We start from the raw sequence: 18,434 nt of genomic DNA on the forward strand, positions 1-18,434 counted from the left end.
CAAAGGCACCGAGTAGCTCCGAAACCAGCGAGTACCCCCCAAAATGGGGCATCACCTCCTCCGCGATGATGATCCCCCCCAGGTATGGTACCGCACCCCAAAAGAACTCCCTGTCACCAGCTGAGACCCTGCTGGGGGGCGGGGTGAGCCCTCCTAGGAATGTCCCCGTGGAGCCCCTGCCACCCCCAATCCCCCAGTTCACCCCCCAGCCTAACTGGGGGCCACCCCAGAAGCAGAGCTCGGCTGCGGGGGTCCCGGGGGTGTCACCCTTGCCTCGGTGTCCGCGTGTCCCTACCTGGGCCGGGGCTGCCGGTGCCGGGGTGGCTCTGGGTGGCTGTCGGGCTGTGTCCCCTCCGAGCGCCCCGAGTGTCCCCTAAGCTGCCACCGACGCGGGGGGGTATTTTTAGCCGCTGTTAGAGCGGAGGGAATGTCACCCACCCCCCTCTGTGCCCCCCACCCCTCGTCGAGGGGGTGACGGGACAGCGAGGTGACACCACCCACCAGGGCCACCGCTGTGGCAGGCTGGGAGGGCACAGCAGCCACGGGGGACACTGAGGACCCCCAGCCTGAGTCATGTCCCCTGCCCAGCACTGTACACCGCGGGGAGGGGGGGTGGTGGTGTCTGGTATTTTAATTGAACCCCCCTCATTAGCGCCGAGTTCATTAGAGGCTCAGAAAGGGCTTTGTGTCCGCGGGGACAGCGGGAACAGAGTGTCCCCAAGCAACGGCGCTGGCAGAGAAATGCGCCCGGTGGGACGCGGGGACACCGGTGCGGGGACATGGAGCCCCCAGTGGCCCTGTGAAGTGCAGGGATTTAGGGCACCTCAAACCCAAACATCGGGGACCTGCAGGACTTTTGGGGGTCCCAAAGGCCGCCCCGGGGCGGGGGGTTCCCCCTGCGGTGCCCACCTGAAAGCAGCCTCGGAGGAGAAGGGGGAGGCAGCCACACGACCCCCGGGGTTTGGGGAGGCCTGCTGGGCTGGGGGATGGGCTGGGAGGGGGGTGCTGAGCCCGGGAAGAGGAGGAGGAGGAGGAAGGCTGAGCCACGATCCCATTAAAGAGCTTAGGCAGCGGGAGGGCGGCACCCAGTGGGGCAGGATTAGGGGGCCTCGTTACCCAGCCCCGGGGGTAATTAGCTCCCTTTTCCCTGCAGGAGGAGTCCCCCAATGCCACCGCCCCCCGCCACCACCCCCCTGTCCCCCTGTCACCACCCAGTCCCCTGCCATCGCTCTGGAGCACCCAGGGGTGGGGGACACACACAACCAGGGCCTGATCCCATCCTCAGTGCCCCCCCAAAAGTGGAGTCACAGCCCACAGACAGGAGGGAGCCCCAAGATGATCCCCACTTCCTAAGTCACCTCAGGGGACCGGTCCCCATCAGCAGGGGGTGTCACGCTGATGCCCCCCCTTATGTAAAGCCCCCTGCCCACCTCCCTGAGATGCTCCGTCTTTTTTTTTCTCCCTGAGCCCTAATCTTTGCCATCTTGGGCTAATTGGATTTCCTGGGTCACATGGCAAGATAAAAAGTCCCCAAATCCCACGGTCAAAAAAAATCAGGTTATCCATGGGGAATTAAGGGAGAGAGCGGGGGGCAGCCAGCAGCAAGGACCCACCAAAGCGTGCTGCCAGCTTGGGGCATCCCAAAGTCAGGGTGTGGGGTACCTGGCTCACGTCTTTTGGAATTTCTGGTTCACCCTCCAGTGCCCACCTCGTCCCCGAGGTGTGCATATTATCTCCTTGAAGAGCTGGAAAAGCCTGGGGACCTAGAGGAGCTTGTGGAGTTGTTGGAGAAGGAGGAGGAGGAGGAGAACGAAGCCATGGGGAGCGGGGCCAGTGCTGAGGACAAGGAAATGGCCAAGAGGTCCAAGGAGCTGGAGAAGAAGCTCCAGGAGGATGCGGATAAGGAGGCCAAGACAGTCAAGTTGCTGCTGCTTGGTAAGGCTGAAGGGGATGTCCCCTGGAGATGTCCCCGTTTCTACTCCGCTGAGCCTCAGGGGATGTGGGGATGGGGACAGGGAACTCATGACCCCCTGGGCTCCTCCTGCCCTGTCCCTGGTACCCCCTGGACAAGCTGCCATCAGCCTGGAGAGGTTGTCCCGCCACCAGGACATCCCCAGGTTATCCCTGGGAAGGGCTGGAGGTGGCATCAGCTCTTGGGGATGGCAGGCACGAAGGGGACAGTGGGGGGACAGGGGATGGGATGAAGACACTGGGTCCCACTGATGATGTTCCACATCTCAGGGGGCTCAGCGAGAGCCTGGGGAGCTCCTGCCACCAGCACCCCAAAAGCTGCTGGTGGGTGCCAGGCAGGAGGAGATGGTTCCTTGGGGGTCCCTCCGCACCCCACGGGGCAAGGGGGTGACCCTGTGGGGCAGGGGGGTGACTCCATGGGTCAGGGGCCAGCAGTGGTGCCTTATCCAGGTGGGGGGGGCTGGGTTCAAGACGATTAACACCCTAATTCTAAGCAGCTTCCTGTGCTGCCCTAAGCCGCTTACGGCCCCAAAGGCATCGCTGGGCACTGCCCACGGTGGGCGGGAGGTGTGGGACCCGGGGGACCTGCACCCAGGGGGTTCCCACCACCTGGGGGGTCCCCGAGCTGTGGTCCCACACAGGGTGCAAAGGGTGACAGGAATGTGGGGATGATGGCAGTGGTGGGAAGAGGCCAGGCTGGGTGTCCAGGGTGGGGACAGTGGCTCTGGTCCCCATGGGGTGCCCATCGCTGTGGCATCAGGCCCTGATGGGCACTAAAGGTGTCCCTCCCACCCTTTTCCAGGGGCTGGAGAGTCAGGGAAGAGCACCATCGTGAAGCAGATGAAGTGAGTATGGCCTCAGCCAGACTGGGGAGGGGCAGGCCACCAGGATGAGCCACCAGCTCTTGGACATGGGATGGCTGGACCTCCAGTCACCCCCCCCATGTCACCTGGTGGTGCCCAGTGTGGGGTGGTGATTCGCACCCCAGAGGGGATGTCCTGGCTTGGGGCTGAGGCCACTGTGCCTGCCAGGATCATCCACCAGGACGGTTACACGGAGGAGGAGTGCATGGAGTTCAAGTCCATCATCTACGGGAACATCCTCCAGTCCATCCTGGCCATCATCCGCGCCATGTCCACGCTGGGCATCGACTACGCCGAGTCCTCCTGCGCGGTCAGTCAGGGTGGCGTCCCTGTCCCCCCAAACCCCACGAGGTGGGGCCAGGGCAGCCCCTGGAACCAGGGTCCACAGCAGCCCCATGTTGTACCCCCAGTCCTGAGGGCACTTTGGGGGAACAGGGGCCGTGGGAAGGTTGGTGATGAAGGTCCCTCTCACAGGATGAAGGCCGGCTGCTCTTCAACCTGGCTGACTCCATCGAGGAGGGCACGATGCCCCCCGAGCTGGTCGCCTGCATCAAGAAGCTGTGGAAGGATGGGGGGGTTCAGGCGTGTTTTGACCGCGCTGCCGAGTATCAGCTCAACGACTCAGCCGCGTAGTGAGTGGGGACACGGCGGGCACAACGGGGACTGGCCTGGGGACCCCCTCACAGCCAGTTCCAACCCAGCCTGGCACAATCCATCCCCTCCCTGCTCCTGGGAATACCCTGAGCCTGCCATTCTCCATCCCACCAGTGTCATCCTCTATCCCACTGGTGCCATCACCCATCCCACCAGTAGATTTCCCCAATCCCACCAGTGCTATCCCCCATCCCACTGCTGCTGTCCTCCATTCCATCAGTGCTGTCCTCCATCCTCCATCCAGCTGCTGCCATTCTGCATACCAGAAGTGCTGTCCTCCATCCCACCAGTGCCATCCCCATCCCGGAAGTGTTGCTGACCCCACCCTTGATGTCCCTCAGCTCCCCCAGGGATCTCACTGCCCTGAAGTCTCAGTGTTTGGCAGAGCTCAGCCCCACAACCATCCCCAGAAATCCAGGGGAAGGGGGAGACATGGGCAGCCTCTCGGCAGCAGGTCACATCCCTTCCTGTCCCCCCAGTTACCTGAACCAGCTGGACAGGATCACAGCCCCCAACTACCTCCCCAACGAGCAGGATGTGTTGCGATCTCGAGTGAAGACCACAGGGATCATCGAGACCAAATTCTCTGTCAAAGACCTGAATTTCAGGTACGTGGGAGCCTCCCCCACCTCCATGACCACTCCTCCATGATTCCCCCCAGTTCTGATGGCAGGGAGGGATTTTGGGATGATCCTGACACTCAAGGGACCACCGGTGCTCTCCCATGGACAGTGATTCCTGTCCCCCCGAGGATGTGGCACTGGAACCATCACATGGGGGGTGTCAGGACCAGGTGTGCGTGTCCCTCATCCTTGTCCCCTCCCCAGGATGTTCGACGTGGGAGGGCAGCGCTCAGAGAGGAAGAAGTGGATCCACTGCTTTGAGGGGGTGACCTGCATCATCTTCTGCGGGGCCCTGAGCGCCTACGACATGGTGCTGGTGGAGGATGACGAAGTGGTGGGTTGGGGTCCTGGAGACACTGGGAGCCAAGGGGGAGAGGAACGGGGAGCTCCAAGGGGGCTCTGAAGAGGGAGGAACAACACTCTGCACTGTCAGATGCTCTGGGAGGTCTGGGAAAGGTGTGGGAGATGCGGGATGGAGCTGGTTCCCAGCAAGTTGCACCCAGTAAAGGTGTTTGCACTTCCTCTGGGTCATGAATCCATGGGTCTTGCCTATGAGGAAACCCCCGAGTGCTCCTGTGCAGATCCTCAGAGCCATCAGAGAATGGCCACACAGCCAGACAACCGGAGCAAAGTCAAAGGGAAGGGCAGGAAGAGCCAGGAACCTGCTGGGATGAAGGAAAATCTGGTCCTGAGGCACCTCCTGCCTCACTGTGCCCTCTGAGGTGAGCAGAGGGGGTAAGGAGGGACAGCTCCCACCCTCCCAGTGTGGGGGCACAAGGACGTGATCCAAAGTGTGGCCAGTGAGGGATGCACCAGCTGAGCCCAGGGAAAGCAGCTCGGAGGGCACAGACCCAGAGAGGAGGAACACGGAAGCTCCATAATGGGTTTTTCTTTAAAGAAATGAGATAATGGATGAAGACAAGAGCAGGAGCTGCTTCTTCCCTGGCATCTCCTCCAGGTTCCATGGCTGCTCCTTGGGATCCAAATACCTTGTGCTGAAGCTGGATCAGGATCTGCCATCCCTGGGCCCTGCCATGGCCAGGCAGGAGCTCACAGCCTTTTCTCAGCCACGTGCAGGAGAGCATCCTTCCCATGGGAGCCCTTGGGAGAGGCTGGAATGCTCATCCAGTGCAGGACTGGGCAGAGCCAGTGCTCTGCATACAGAAAAGCTTCTGTGATAGGAGGCTGGACAAGGGAAAACCATCCCTGGAGAACCCACATGCTGCCCACAAAGATGGAGCATCACCCTTACATCATGAGAACCCCCCCACTGGACTTGGCTCTGCCTAGATGGATCCTCATCCCCTCAGGATGACCCAGCAGCAAACTAAGAATTCAACATCTGCCCTAAAACTGGAGTTTTCCTTTTCCTGGCTCCTTCCTGAAGCTGTGGGTAACAGCCAGAAGCCACGATCCAACACAAGCATCCACCTGATGACTGGAATGGTGCTCACTGAGCACCTTCCTCATAGGCTGCGAGGTCTCCATGGGCAAATTTCCCAGTGAAATCACCACAATCCATTTCTGACAATCCCAGGAGGGACTGGAACCACTCCCAACCCTGAGCATCACCTGGATTTATCTGTGATTTTTGGGTGGGGAGGAGGGACTGGGCAGGCAGCAGGACCAGCAGCTGCTGTGGCAAACAGGGAAAAGTTCCTTTCTTGGGAATGGGGGTTGAGGGTGGCCCAAAGGGGGTGTCAATCCCTGACAATCTGCTCCCCTGCAGAACCGGATGCACGAATCCCTGCACCTATTCAACAGTATATGCAACCACAAGTTCTTTGCTGCCACGTCCATCATCCTCTTCCTCAACAAGAAGGACCTTTTTGAGGAAAAGATTAAGAAAGTCCATCTCAGCATCTGCTTCCCAGAGTATGATGGTGAGTTTGGACCCTTCCTGGCCTTACCCCTCCTCCTCAAGACCCCCCCAAACCAGGGGCTGAGGAGTTGTGTGGTCCCAGCAAAGATGTGGCAACTCAGTTTTGGGATATGTTGTCAGAGGGCTGGGGAACGGGAGATGAGGATGAGGAGAACTGGCTCTATCCCAAAACATGGCTGGGAAGGGGATGAGGATGAGCAGAAGCAGCTCCATTGTGCTCTGTGGGGTGTTAAGTCAAATCCTGGGAGGTTGGAGCTGAGGAGAGGATGGATGTGGTGTTTGGAAGATCAGAAATGGGGTAAAAAGGAGTTTTGTGCTACACATGGTCAGCACTCCACCCTCTTCCTTGAATGCCCACCCCCATGGGAGCAGCTTGGCATCAATCCCTCCCTCCACAGGTCCCAACACATTTGAGGATGCAGGGAATTACATCAAGACCCAATTCCTGGATCTCAACATGCGGAAGGACGTGAAGGAGATCTACAGCCACATGACCTGTGCCACAGACACGCAGAACGTCAAGTTCGTCTTCGACGCTGTCACAGACGTGATCATCAAAGAGAACCTCAAGGACTGCGGCCTCTTCTGAGCACCAGCAGGTATGGGAGAGAGGCTGGAGCCAGAAAATAGGGACAGGAGAGGGGAGGAGGGCGGTCAGAGCTGGCTCCATCCCAAAAACAGCTGGGGAAGGGGATGAGGAAGAGCAGAGCTGACTCCATCCTAGAAAAAGGGCTGGGGAAGGGGAGGGGAATGAGGATGAGCAGAGCCAGCTCCATTCCAAAAAGGGCTGGGAAAGGGGAGGAGGAGGATGAAGATGATCAGAGCTGGATCCCTCTGAAAAAAGAGTTGGGGAAGGGGACTGGGATGAAAATGATCAAAGTTGGCTCCATCCCAGAAAAGACTGGGGAAGGAGAGGGAGGTGAGGAAGAGCCAGTTCCATCCCAGAAAAAGGGGTGGGGAAGGGGTAAGGATGATCAGAGTTGGCTCCATTCCAGAAAAAGCTTGAGAAGGGGAGAAAAAAGAGCAGAGTTGGCTCCATCCCCAAAAAAGGACTGGGGAAGAAGGAAAAGGAGGGGGATGATCAGAACCAGCTCCATCCCCAAAAGAAAGGGCTGGGATGGGGGATAAGGACGACCAGAACCAGCTCAATCCCAAAAAAAACCCTCAGGAAGGAAGAAGGGGATGAAGAAAAGCAGCTCCATCCCCCCATCCCCCAAAAAAGGCTAAGGAAGGGGCTGGAGGTAAGGATGAGCAGAGTTGGTACCATCCCAAAAAATAGAGCTGGGGATGAAGATGATGAAGAGAGCTGGATCCATCCCCCAAAAAAGGGCTGGGAGGGGAATAAGGATGATCAGAGCTGGCTCCATCCCATTTTCTGGGGTGGTGGGATGTAGATCCCCCTGGTTTTGGCATCAAGTCCTGGAAATCCTACGAGTAGGGGAGGGGAGGATGGACTGGGTACAGTGGGGAGGGGGAGTCTGGGGTCCCATCAGCCCAGGGACGTGGTCACATCCCTGTGCTGAACTCCCATGGGATGATGGATGGATTCAGTCCCATCCCACAGTAGGGTGGGCTCCAACAGACAATTCCCACCCTTGCACATGGAGTGATAAAAACAGATTCCCAAATCCTCCACCTGAGCTAAAGGAAATAATTTTATTTCTCTCCTGTTGCAATTCTACCTTCCCAGCCTCAGCAGATGGGAATATCCCAAGGCACACTCTGCTGCTCCCAGCCATTTAGCTCATCCTAAAACTTTAATTAGGGTTTATCACCCCAATTAGGGTTTGTCATGCTAATTCTTGCATTAATTCTGAGCAGCAGCAGGAATTCCATCCTCTTTCCCTCCTTTCCAAGCAGCTCCCAGCCACTAGCTCTGGCACTTTGCTTTTCAGGGACCCTCTGGTGTTTCCCTGATCATTGAATATTAACAAAAAAGCAGGAAAAAGCTAAAAAAAGAAACAAAAACTACCAAAAAACCCTCAAGCAGGTTCCCTGCAGGCAGGAGGCACCTGAAGGTGACACTTAGAAAAATGGGGGGTGGAGATGAGGGGGGGGATGCTCCATTCTCATCACCCCAGAGGAAGGCAAAGGGATGAGGTGACAGATGTCCCTGAAATCCCACCTGAGTTTTTCCCTTGTTTCCATAAAATTGCTCCTCCAAGCCCTTCTCTGGGTGTGTTTAACTCCCTGTTCTTTCTCCCTCCCTCCCAGAAGAAGAAAACATTCCCGTCTCACCGTTCTGCTGAGCAGAGCCAAAGGAAGAACCAACCCCCACCACACGTCACTCGCTCCCACTTTTTCTATGACCTGCCCAAATCCGCCTCCTTCCAAACCCAAACTAGGAAGGGGCTGAAGCTCAACTTCCTGCTCCCTTTCATGGCCATTTCCTCTTTTTTTTCCAAGGAAGAACCCCTGTTCTCAGCGTTTTACAGGAGGCTTGACAGCAGAGAGCACAGCCAGGAATAGGAATATTGAGGGAATTTGGGAGGTAGGATAGAAGTTGCCCCCTTGCCTGTCCCTCTGCAGCCCATTCCTGCCCTTGGATCAGAGCTGGATTAATCCAGGATGGAATTTCTGAGGAAGGTGGAGGCTGCGTCACCTCCGAGACGCTCCTGGGAACCAACCTCAGCCCTTCCTGGGAACCAACCTCAGCCCTTGGGCAGGACAAATCAGGGGTCTGTGGGGTTGTTTTGGGCCCTAAATGGAGGGAATTTCTCAGGCAGGAGGGGCTGGAAAAGGGAATCCCAACTCCAGCCCAGGAATGGGCTGGATAAAGAGGAAATGGTTACTTGAAAGATTTTAATTCTGCTACTTAGAGCTGCATTTGCTCTGTCTGTTTGTAAATAATCCATAGATGAGCCCTGTATCCATCCTCTCCCTGTTTCCTGCAGAGATCTCCTGTCCAGCTTCATTTAACTGTAGGAAAACACAATAAAGGAATACGCATTATGTGGATGTTCTTCCTTTCTCCCTCTTCCACTTTGCTCCATTCCTGTGTCCCAGAGCTCGGATCAAGGGATATTTCAGCTGCTTTGCATCCATTCTGAGGGTATATGGATCTCTGGATCTCACCTGGATCACCCCATGGCCACTGCTGGCCTCCTGGGGGGTGGGATGGGGGTCACCATCCCAATAAAACTTCCTGGCCAGCACCCTTGGATGAGATGAAGCTCCTGGATGAGTTTAAAGGATGAGTTATCCCATGTAGGATGGCTGGAAGGGAATTGTCAAGCAGACACAGCTCCAGACAGCTTGGAAAAGATTCCAGAGCAGGGAATCTCCCTCAGGGCTCCCCCTGCCAGCACGCACAAGCCTCCCTGGGGAATTTATCCTGGGTTTCTAAGCAAGTGTTCTCACCTCCATCCCGAAGAAGTGCCCAGAGCAGAATTCCCATGGGGGTCACAGCAGCCAGTGAGATTTGGACTATAAATAAGCAGTAATTATCCATCTGCCAATAGCCCCATGGGCAATGGGATTCCTGGCATGTTCCAATTGTGCCAGCACGACTCAAGTCTTTGGGAGCAGCACAACACCAACAGTGGTGGGTGATAAAGCACAAAGAACCTCCCTGTCCACATAATTCCACCCATTTCCCATCAAATCTCTTCCTTTCCTTCTCCAGCAAAGCACAAAAGCTGGGAACACTCCTGGAAAAAGGAAGAATAAAGTAGAGAAAAAGCTACAGTCTTTACTCACCATTTTAATACTGCCAACAAGTCTAACAGATCCAACTGTACACATGACAAACTGGGAGGAGTCTGGATGCAATCATGTATCAGCAAAGGAATGTAGGACTGGTTAGGGATGGCACTAGAGGGAAACAGGGATTTGGCACCACACAGACAAAGTAAAGGCATGCTCAGGACAGGGCTGGGCAGGGAGGGCCATGGGAAAGGCAGCACAGAATAATCCACCGTTTTCATCCCAAAAAATGCACAGGAGTCAGTGGTTTGGGAGCTGGGAAGCAGCAGTTTTCCCCCCAGCGAGGGCTCAGCTCCTCTCCCCACCGAGGTAGGATTATGCTGAGCACAAATCCCTTCCCATACTGGCATAAAACTGGGCTCAAACCCCCAACAGAACCTAAACCCTCCTTCTGCTGCAGGAGCCTTTCCCAAAGCCTGGGGGGAGCAGGATGGTAACAAATCACACATGGAAAAAAAGCCGAAGCTCTAAGGATCCCTTAGTAGCTGCAGAAATATTAAATCCTGGCCATAGCAAGTGTTAAAAACAAGGAATTCCTGCTAAGAGGAATATTTTCTGCAGGATCTGCTCACATGTGCATAGTTAAGTGATTTTTTTTTTTGTTGCTTTTTTAATTATTATTATTTTTAAAACAAGGTTTGCAAATAAAGAAATAAAGTTTAGTAAAGTTATAGTTTTCTCGATGGAAAAAAAAAAATAACCTTAAAAACAGACTAGTGGTGGCTTGTTAACCAAAGGAAGAGAGAAAGCTACATATCCAGGGTCTGGAATCCAGCTGGAATCCACCGCACATCCCGGAGATCACGCCGTCCAACGATGCCAGGAGGATCTACTCCCACTACGTGGCTTCACTGTGCCCTAATTCCACATCCCACAGCAATAAAAGGTCCCTAAGACAGAAGATTGTGCTAAAGAATTCCAGGATTCCACATGTTCTCTGCTCCTGGGTCATGCTCGTCGCTGTCCCCACGAGGCAGCAAGAGGCTGGGGCTCACCAGGCAGAAACACTGGGAAGGAAACCAGGAATGTAGAAGGGAGCAGAGAGAGCTGCTCCCAGCAGGACACCCAGAGCTGGATTTACCTCTCAGTAGAGCCCACATTCCTTGAGGTTGTTTTTGATGATGACGTCGGTGACGGCGTCGAAGACGAACTGGACGTTCTTGGTGTCGGTGGCGCAGGTGAAGTGGGTGTAGATCTCCTTGGTGTCCTTCCTCCGGTTCAGATCCTCAAACTGGCACTGGATGTAGGCGGCTGCCTCCTCGTACGTGTTGGAGCCTGGAAAGGAGAAGATCCCTGGCTTTGCCCATCGGCTCACGAGAGCCTTTAAGCCCATATTAAGCTGCTTGCAACCATCTGCCTTATCCAGCTACAAATCCAAATCCACCATTAACTCCTTCTGGGAGATCTGAAGTCTATTCCCTGGGCACTGACCTTGGACATGGGATCCAGGGATTGCTGTGCTGGGACAGCCACGCTCCACAAAGAGTAACAAATCATGGGAGACACGGGCTGGAAGGGACCTCCAATCCCATCTCGTTCCACCCCCTACCAGGAACAGGGACACCCTGCACTACACCAGCTTGCTCCAAGCCCTGTCCAGACTGGCCTCAAGCACTTCCAGAGACAGGGAATCCACAGCTCCTCTGGGAATCACAGAAATCAACAGGCTTGAAGGGATTTGAAGGATTTTTTAAACATAGAAATGCCTTGAGCGGTGGCCAGGTAAAACCTGCCACCTGTGTGGAACCACAGTAGGGACGGGCTCTGGGCACCCAACACAAACACTCCAGGGTGGAGGAGTCCAGTCTTGCTCTGTCCAGGAGCCAGAGTAAGACATGGTTAAGTTCCACTGCCTCTAAAATAGAATTTAAATGGAATTACTGTCCCAATAAGGTGTGGAAACGGAGAAGTGACTTTGATTTGTTGGAATGCAACACTTTATTCCAGGGGAGGACAAAGGTTGTTCCCAACCACAGCTCTTCCAAGAAAATGAGCTACCAGCCAACTGAGCAGGCCAGAGCCGCTGTCCAGGAGGCACAGGGAAGGAATTGGGGGAAAAGTTTGTAACTGATTCTGGGTTGTGAAAGGCTCTGACTCAGGCATTCCTGGCTGGTGACACAGATGATCCCATGATCCCAGTGATCCCAGCCTACCTGTGTACTCTGGGTAGCAGATTGTTAGCGGGCTCTTCTTAATCTTCTCCTCAAACAGGTCTTTCTTGTTCAGGAAGAGGATGATGGAGGTGTCTGTGAACCATTTGTTGTTACAGATGCTGTCAAAGAGTTTCATACTCTCATGCATCCGGTTCTGGAAAAGGAAATCCAATGGGAGAGACGTTAGGGAAGGGTGGGATGGAGGAGAGAGGCTCTGTTGCACAGGCAGACTCAAAATTGGGGTGTCACCACCACATCCACACTGCCATTGCCCCAAGAGGAGCACCAGGGGATCAGGTCACCTCCTCCTGTTCTTTCCTGGAGTGACTCACAAGCAGGGAACAAGCCATGAGAACAATTCCAGGCACCTCCCAGCAACCAGGAAGGTGGAAAACCTCATGGATGGGTTGTATTTATCACTTTGTGGGGCAAGATTCCACCAGCTGATCCAAGGAGTGCTTGTCCTTGCAGCTCTTAGACAATTTAACGGGAGGAGTACGCCAGGAACATTCCAGCCTGGAGCAGGACGGAGCTAGGATGCTCCCAGCTCCCTTCCATGCAGCCATAAATCCCATGTCACGCACCATCTCCTCGTCCTCAGCCAACACCAGGTCGTAGTCACTCAGGGCCACACAGAAAATGATGGCTGTCACTCCCTCGAAGCAGTGGATCCACTTCTTCCGCTCCGAGCGCTGCCCTCCCACGTCGAACATCCTGGGAGAGGCAGGAGAAGTGGCTCAGGAGCTGTGCACACCCCTCCTGCCCGGCCCCTGTGGTGTTCCCAAGGATGGGGGGAGGCTGAGCAGCAGGTTGGGAATACAGGAGCTTCCCTTGGGAGAGGGGGTTTTAAAATTCCCTTCTTGGGAGAGGGGATTTTAAATCAAAATTCTCTATTTTCTTTTAAGCCAGGGTGGATAGAGCTTGCAGCAACCTGGGCTAGTGGAAGGTGTCCCTGCCTGTCTGGATCCAGGTGTCCCTGGATGAGATTTAATATCCCTTCCACACCAAACCATTCCATGATTCTGGTTTTCAGCAGGAAGAACTGGAAATCACCATCCAGAGCTCTGCTGATTTTTTTCCCTCTCCTATTTCCTTAGCAACAACCCATTTGCTTGACTGGACTCCAAACACTTTCTCACAGCACCTCCAGGGAAATGGATTATTGGGAACACACTACCTGCAAGCTCCTGCTGAGACCCAGAAGGAAATTAAGGGGGTTAAGAAATAATTTCATGTATTAAAAAATAATCTGAGGTATTGGAGGTTAAAGGCTGAGCAGTTGCTTACGGAATTTCTGTATAAATTGAATTAAGTTTCTAATTAAATAGAAATTTGTGTCACAGGTAGTCCCAGCCCCCCACTCATTGAAATATTTTAATGAGAGCCCAGGATTGGGATTTAATTAAATCAAGTTAATATCTGAGTTATTAAGTCATCGATATTGACTTGTCCCCAGAGCAGACAAGGAGTTGTCTAGAAGGGGATTTAATGATCCCAATCTAACTCCCTTCTATTCTAACTCCCTTCCCTAACTCATCTTCTATTTAACCCCCTGGTCCAGAAGGCAAGATGGAAATCTCTGTGAGAATCCAGGATATTTACATGGCTTGAATCGTTTGCCATTAGCACAGAGAGATCCATGAAGGAAAAGCATCCCTGACAACTCAGCTCATCCCAGTTCCGGTCACTGTGGCATCCCCATCCCATTATTAATGTCTGAGATGGAATATAGCAGCAGAGCTGGCAGCACCAGGGTTTTTGATGGATTAATGCTTCCCTTTGTGGAGCAAATCCCCCTGGGACAGCACCTCGTGTGTCTGGGGCCCTGCACAGGATCAATGGCTCTGGGCAGGATTGGGAAGGAGGGTGGAGATGATTAAAGGAACACACTGGATATGCTAATCCTGATCCATCATCATGGGAAGACAAATTATTCCCTGGATGGACCAGAAGCTGCATAAATAAATTGATGATAAAGAGTATTTTGGCATTTTTGTTTAAAATGTTCTTAAATTGCACAGTTTGGAAGCCAAAATGCTCTTCTCCCAAAAACTGCAAAAGTTTCCCTCTCCAGAGGAGACCACAGAGAAGCTCCAAGGACTGGAGTCCATCTGCTCTGGAGCCAGGAGAGCTGGGAAGGAGAAGGCTCCAGAGACACCTGAAAGTTCTTTCCAGCACCTAAAGGGGCTCCATGAGAGCTGGAGAGAGACTTGGGACAAGGGCCTGGAGGGACAAAACAAGGGGAATGGCTTCCCACTGCCAGAGGGCAGGGAGAGATGGGATTTTGGGAAGGAATTCTTCCCTGTGAGGGTGGGAGGCCCTGGCACAGGGTGTCCAGAGCAGCTGGGGCTGCTCCATCCCTGGAAATGTCCAAGGTCATGTTGGATGGGGCTTGGAGCAGCCTGGGATAGTGGAAGATGTCCATGCCCATGGCAGAGGAGTGGGACTGAGTGGGATTTAAGGTCCCATCCAATCCAAACCAGTCTGGGATCCTGTTAAAACCCTTGGATTTTAGAAGCACCATTTGGATTTTGCTGCAACTCCATCAAAGTGTTTCACACCCCATTTATAAATAAGCCAACAGATGCTTTTCAGGAACGTGAGCAGGAAAGGCTCCAAACCATTGGCACAGACAGAGGGAAGGGGGCTGAGCCACAGGCACTGCACTGTCCTACACCCACCCTGGGCCTCCAGCAGTTTGTCAGGAGCACACGTAGGATCTGAAGCAAGGAATTCCTAAGCAGCAGGAAGGGGAGCTACAGGGATCCAAGGTGAGGAACGAGGGATGCAGCCTCAGCGTGTGGAGGCAGCAGGAGCCGCTCTGAGGTTAGAGGAAGCTCGTTAGTGACATGTAAAGGGACACTGCCAGGAGCAGGCTGGATCCACAACCTGGCAGGGACTGGATCAGCAGAGGGGACAGGAAAGTCCCAGCCCCTGCAGTGCCAGGAGCAGGCTGGCAATTCCCAGAGGAACACATGGAGCACACCATGCATCCCGGAGCCACAGCCTGGCTGCGCACACAGCTCGGTTCCTCTGCTCCAAGGAAAGGGTTAAACTCAAACTCCAACTCCAGTCAGTGTCCTTTTAGTATTATTTTTGGGATTGGATCCTGGAAACGAGCAGTCAGTACCTGTGTCTGCGATTCCAACATAAAAGCAGCTGAAAAGAACAGAAGGCAAATCAAAGTCAAACCGGTCTCTCCAGTGAGCGATGCCAGCGGAGAGGGATAACGGAGGGAAGGAGGACAGTTAAACCAGGAGCAAGTGTGGGATGTGCCCCAGAGCAGGGCACGGGCACAGCCCTTCACTCACTTGAAATACAGGTCCTTGAAGGTGAAGTGAGTCTCCACAATTCCTGTAGTTTTCACTCTGGTCCGCAGCACATCCTGCTGAGTCGGAATGTAGGTCGGCTGGGATATTCTATCCAAGTCATTTAGGTAACTAAACCAGAAGAGACAACACAAGAGGCTTTTTTTAGTCGGCTGCCTCACCATGAATCTTTTATAAACTGCAGAACAAAGCACAGAATTTATTTATCTCCCTCACACAGCACAGCCCTGGAAGCAAACAACCCCCTGGGGCTGTCCTGAGGGATGTTTTGGGGGTTTGGGGATTTTAACCCCTCGCTGGATGACCTTGGAGGTGGTGCTGGTGGAGCTGAGCTGGCTGGGGAGGGTAGGGAGGGAATGCAGAGCCGTGCCAGGGCTGGATCTCCCAGGGCAATCCACAGTCAAGGTCTCTCGCTTCAAAGCACAAGGCAATAAATCCAAGGGTTTGCTGTTAAAGGGCAGGGATGCGTCAAAGGAGCCAGGAGGGAGGGATGAAACCTTAAAAACCATCCCAAACCAGGTAGATCCAGTCACCTCCTTTGCCAACAAGCTGACACAGCACTCTCTGAGGATACAGCCCTGGAACAAACCACATCCTTGCAGAAATTTTCCTATCAAGACCTCGACTAATTCCAGCCCCAGCACATTCCTTTTGGAGTTCATCTCTCAGGCACACCGGCACGAGGTACAGATGATTCCCAGCAGGATCAGAAATCCCACTCCAGCCAGCAACACCTCTGAGCTCATCTTCCCTCCAGGCTCAGCCTCCTGCTTTCACAAAGATGACACAGATCCCACAGCTCTGCTGGGATGGCACAGGCCGTGTTCTTTCTCAGGAGCAGGTTTTAATCACCCCAGTCCTGTTTCCCCGGGAGGGTTCAGGGGCATGAGGGCTCTGATAGGTCTAATAAACCCTCCCAAATCACACATTATTATCACAGATCCATTCTCAGCCAGGATTCGCTTCTTCCCAGCGCCTGGAAGCTGTGCTAGGAACCCCAGCAACACATCCTTCCTCCCACTGCTCCAGCATGCCCCTGGCCAGGACTTGCAGAGCCCTGCCCTGTTTCCAAACCCCAGATCCCAATGATCTGCCAGGACCTGCCCAGTGCCATGGGGCCTTTCCCACAGAGCTAGGAACTGAGAGTGGATTTAGTCCAGGAAGAGCCAGTCCTCTCATCCTTCTCTCAGCTCCAGAAGGAAGGCAGGTTTGTGAGCTGCTCTGTGACCAGGGCTGGGCCTGGCTCTAGTTTCAGCTTAATAAAACATGATTTGGAAGGTATTTACCTTCCTCAGCTTCTACCAAGTACAATTTCTGCTCAGGCAGTAACATGCCCAGATGTTTTTTCTCTCCTCTTTTTCCTACCAGCGTAAGTTTAGTTGAGACACAATGTATCAAAAGACAAAGTGAATGCCAAGATCTGAGCCAACAGCTCCTCAAAGCCTGTCTTTGATACAGGTCACACCACTGATGTGATAAATCATGGAATTGTTTGGGCTGAAAAGTCCTTTAAAATAGAGTCCCACTCTTACCCAGCACTGCTGAGGCCAAGCTGAAGCTGTAAAGCACCTGCTCCCAACAGCCAGTTGGAAATTTGGGCACTGAAAGTGGTATAATTCCTAATTAAGGCTTTGGGAGCTGCCAGGGAGGAGGGAATGGAGCTGGCAAACTCCCACCAAACAAACTCAATCAGGGAATAAGGCATATCAGATTGAGTGGTGCTGCCTGAAACAAACTTTGCCAGACTAATTCCAGGGAGACCTAAAGGGCAAATCCCATGGAAATATAAGTGGTTGGAAAACCCAGCAAAGGGGATTTCTGGGAAACCCTGGAAGTCCTGCCAAGTGTGGGCAGAGGAAGCAGCTGTGCCCTCCCAAAAACCCAGGCTGCAGAGCCCAGCTAGTGCCACTTCTACTTCAGATTAAGTGGAACTTACAAGAGATACCCCCAAAAGCTGGAAAATTACAGTCTGAATCTCCTTGTTCCCAGTGGCTCCTGCCCCCCAGCTGCCAGAGTCTGGCTCCCAGTCAGAGACACCCCTCACAAACAGCTCTGAGAACAAACATGGACCTCGCTGTGTCTCCCCTCATGCCATGCACTTCCAATCCCCTCCCACCACCTCCTGCACATCCAGAGGCTGAGGCTCATCCCTCCTTCCCCACCTTGGGTCCCTGTGTTTACAGAGCCAGCTATTCCTCATCCTTCAACACCACAAGCTTCCAAAAAGCCAATTTGGGTTTGTTTTCCTTCTTTTTTCATGTTTAAAATGAGGCCCTATGTAGAAAAAAGTGCTGATCAAACCTACAGTGTCACTCGTTTGTCCTGCTGACTCTCCAAGTACTCCTGGGACATCCTGTGCCTGGCTGGCTCAAGGCCAGTGTGTGCAGAGATCGCTGAATCCCACAGCTACAGGATGGTTTGGGTGAGACCTTAAAGCTCATCTCAGTTTCACCCCCTGCCACAGGCAGGGACACCTTCCACTATCCCAGGCTGCTCCAAGCCCCATCCAGCCTGGCCTTGGACACTGCCAGGGATCCAGGGACAGCCAGAGCTGCTCTGGGCACCCGTGCCAGGGCATCATCACCCTCACAGGGAACAATTCCTTCCCAGTATCCCATCCAACCCTGCCCTCTGGAAGCCATCCCCCTTGTCCTGTCCCTCCAGGCCCTTGTCCAAAGTCCCTCTCCAGCTCTAGTTACCTGAAGGAGCTCTAAGGTCTCCCTGGAGCCCTCTCTTCCCCAGGCTCTCTGATCACACTGTATTGGGAATTCCAGTCTGGTCAGGAAACATGCCAGTCCTGCCTTATCCCACACCCAGACAGCTCCAGGAAGCACAGATGGCAGGACAGGGATGCTGGGAAATGAACAGGAAAGATAACAGAGCTCCCCTCCTCATCCTGCTCACAGCAACCTTGGAATGGTGATTTCCCTAACAATTCACTCCTTTTGGTGCTGAGAGGAAGGATTTCAAAGCCACAAATGGCTCTCAAAGTCCTTAAGGGGGGAGAGAGAGGAAGAGGAGGATGGGAAAAAGAGGAAGGGGGGGAAAAGAGGGGGTGGAAGAGGAGGGGAGGAAGGAAAGAAGAGGGGGGAAAAGAGGAGGAGGGGGAAAAAAAGAGGGAGGGTAAAAAGAGGAGGGGAGAAAAAGAGAAGGAGAAACCCCACTTAGAAATAATCTAGGTTTTATCCAGCACCATGTCAGTGAATTTAGGCCAGAAGTGGCATTTGGGAACATGAGGAGACGTGCATGACTAG

The 18,434-nt window shown here is 53.9% G+C and overlaps 2 protein-coding genes across 3 annotated transcripts in view; one reads left to right on the top strand and one right to left on the bottom strand.

The window, feature by feature from the left end:
• Positions 1-10,447, top strand: GNAT2 (G protein subunit alpha transducin 2). Its single transcript, XM_058855815.1, has 10 exons — positions 1-82; positions 1,702-1,935; positions 2,774-2,816; positions 3,003-3,144; positions 3,309-3,466; positions 3,968-4,096; positions 4,316-4,445; positions 5,841-5,994; positions 6,392-6,592; positions 8,208-10,447. The coding sequence occupies exons 2-9, from the start codon at positions 1,818-1,820 to the stop codon at positions 6,580-6,582; spliced, it is 1,065 nt and encodes a 354-aa protein (XP_058711798.1). The 5' UTR covers positions 1-82; positions 1,702-1,817; the 3' UTR covers positions 6,583-6,592; positions 8,208-10,447.
• GNAI3 (G protein subunit alpha i3) overlaps positions 9,677-18,434 on the bottom strand; it is a 27,731-nt gene continuing 18,973 nt past the window's right edge. The window contains exons 5-9 of one of the 2 annotated variants that reach the window (XM_058855813.1): positions 15,163-15,291; positions 12,436-12,565; positions 11,852-12,005; positions 10,780-10,973; positions 9,677-10,705 (exon numbers count right to left, since the gene is read on the bottom strand). In XM_058855813.1, coding sequence (XP_058711796.1) covers positions 10,783-10,973; positions 11,852-12,005; positions 12,436-12,565; positions 15,163-15,291 — 604 coding nt within the window. In that variant the 3' untranslated portion in view covers positions 9,677-10,705; positions 10,780-10,782. The remainder of the gene's footprint in view (positions 10,706-10,779; positions 10,974-11,851; positions 12,006-12,435; positions 12,566-15,162; positions 15,292-18,434) is intronic. The other variant, XM_058855814.1, reaches the window with a different exon arrangement.

Source organism: Poecile atricapillus, chromosome 23 (assembly GCF_030490865.1).
Source record: "Poecile atricapillus isolate bPoeAtr1 chromosome 23, bPoeAtr1.hap1, whole genome shotgun sequence".
In the NCBI taxonomy this organism is placed as follows: Eukaryota; Metazoa; Chordata; class Aves; order Passeriformes; family Paridae; genus Poecile; species Poecile atricapillus.

Bases quoted from the DNA above. Each gene is read 5' to 3' on its own strand.
- GNAT2 (XM_058855815.1), top strand. From the start codon at position 1,818: ATGGGGAGCGGGGCCAGTGCTGAGGACAAGGAAATGGCCAAGAGGTCC. The intron at 1,936-2,773 runs GTAAGGCTGAAG...ACCCTTTTCCAG, and splicing joins AGTCAAGTTGCTGCTGCTTG to GGGCTGGAGAGTCAGGGAAG. The intron at 4,097-4,315 runs GTACGTGGGAGC...TCCCCTCCCCAG, and splicing joins GTCAAAGACCTGAATTTCAG to GATGTTCGACGTGGGAGGGC.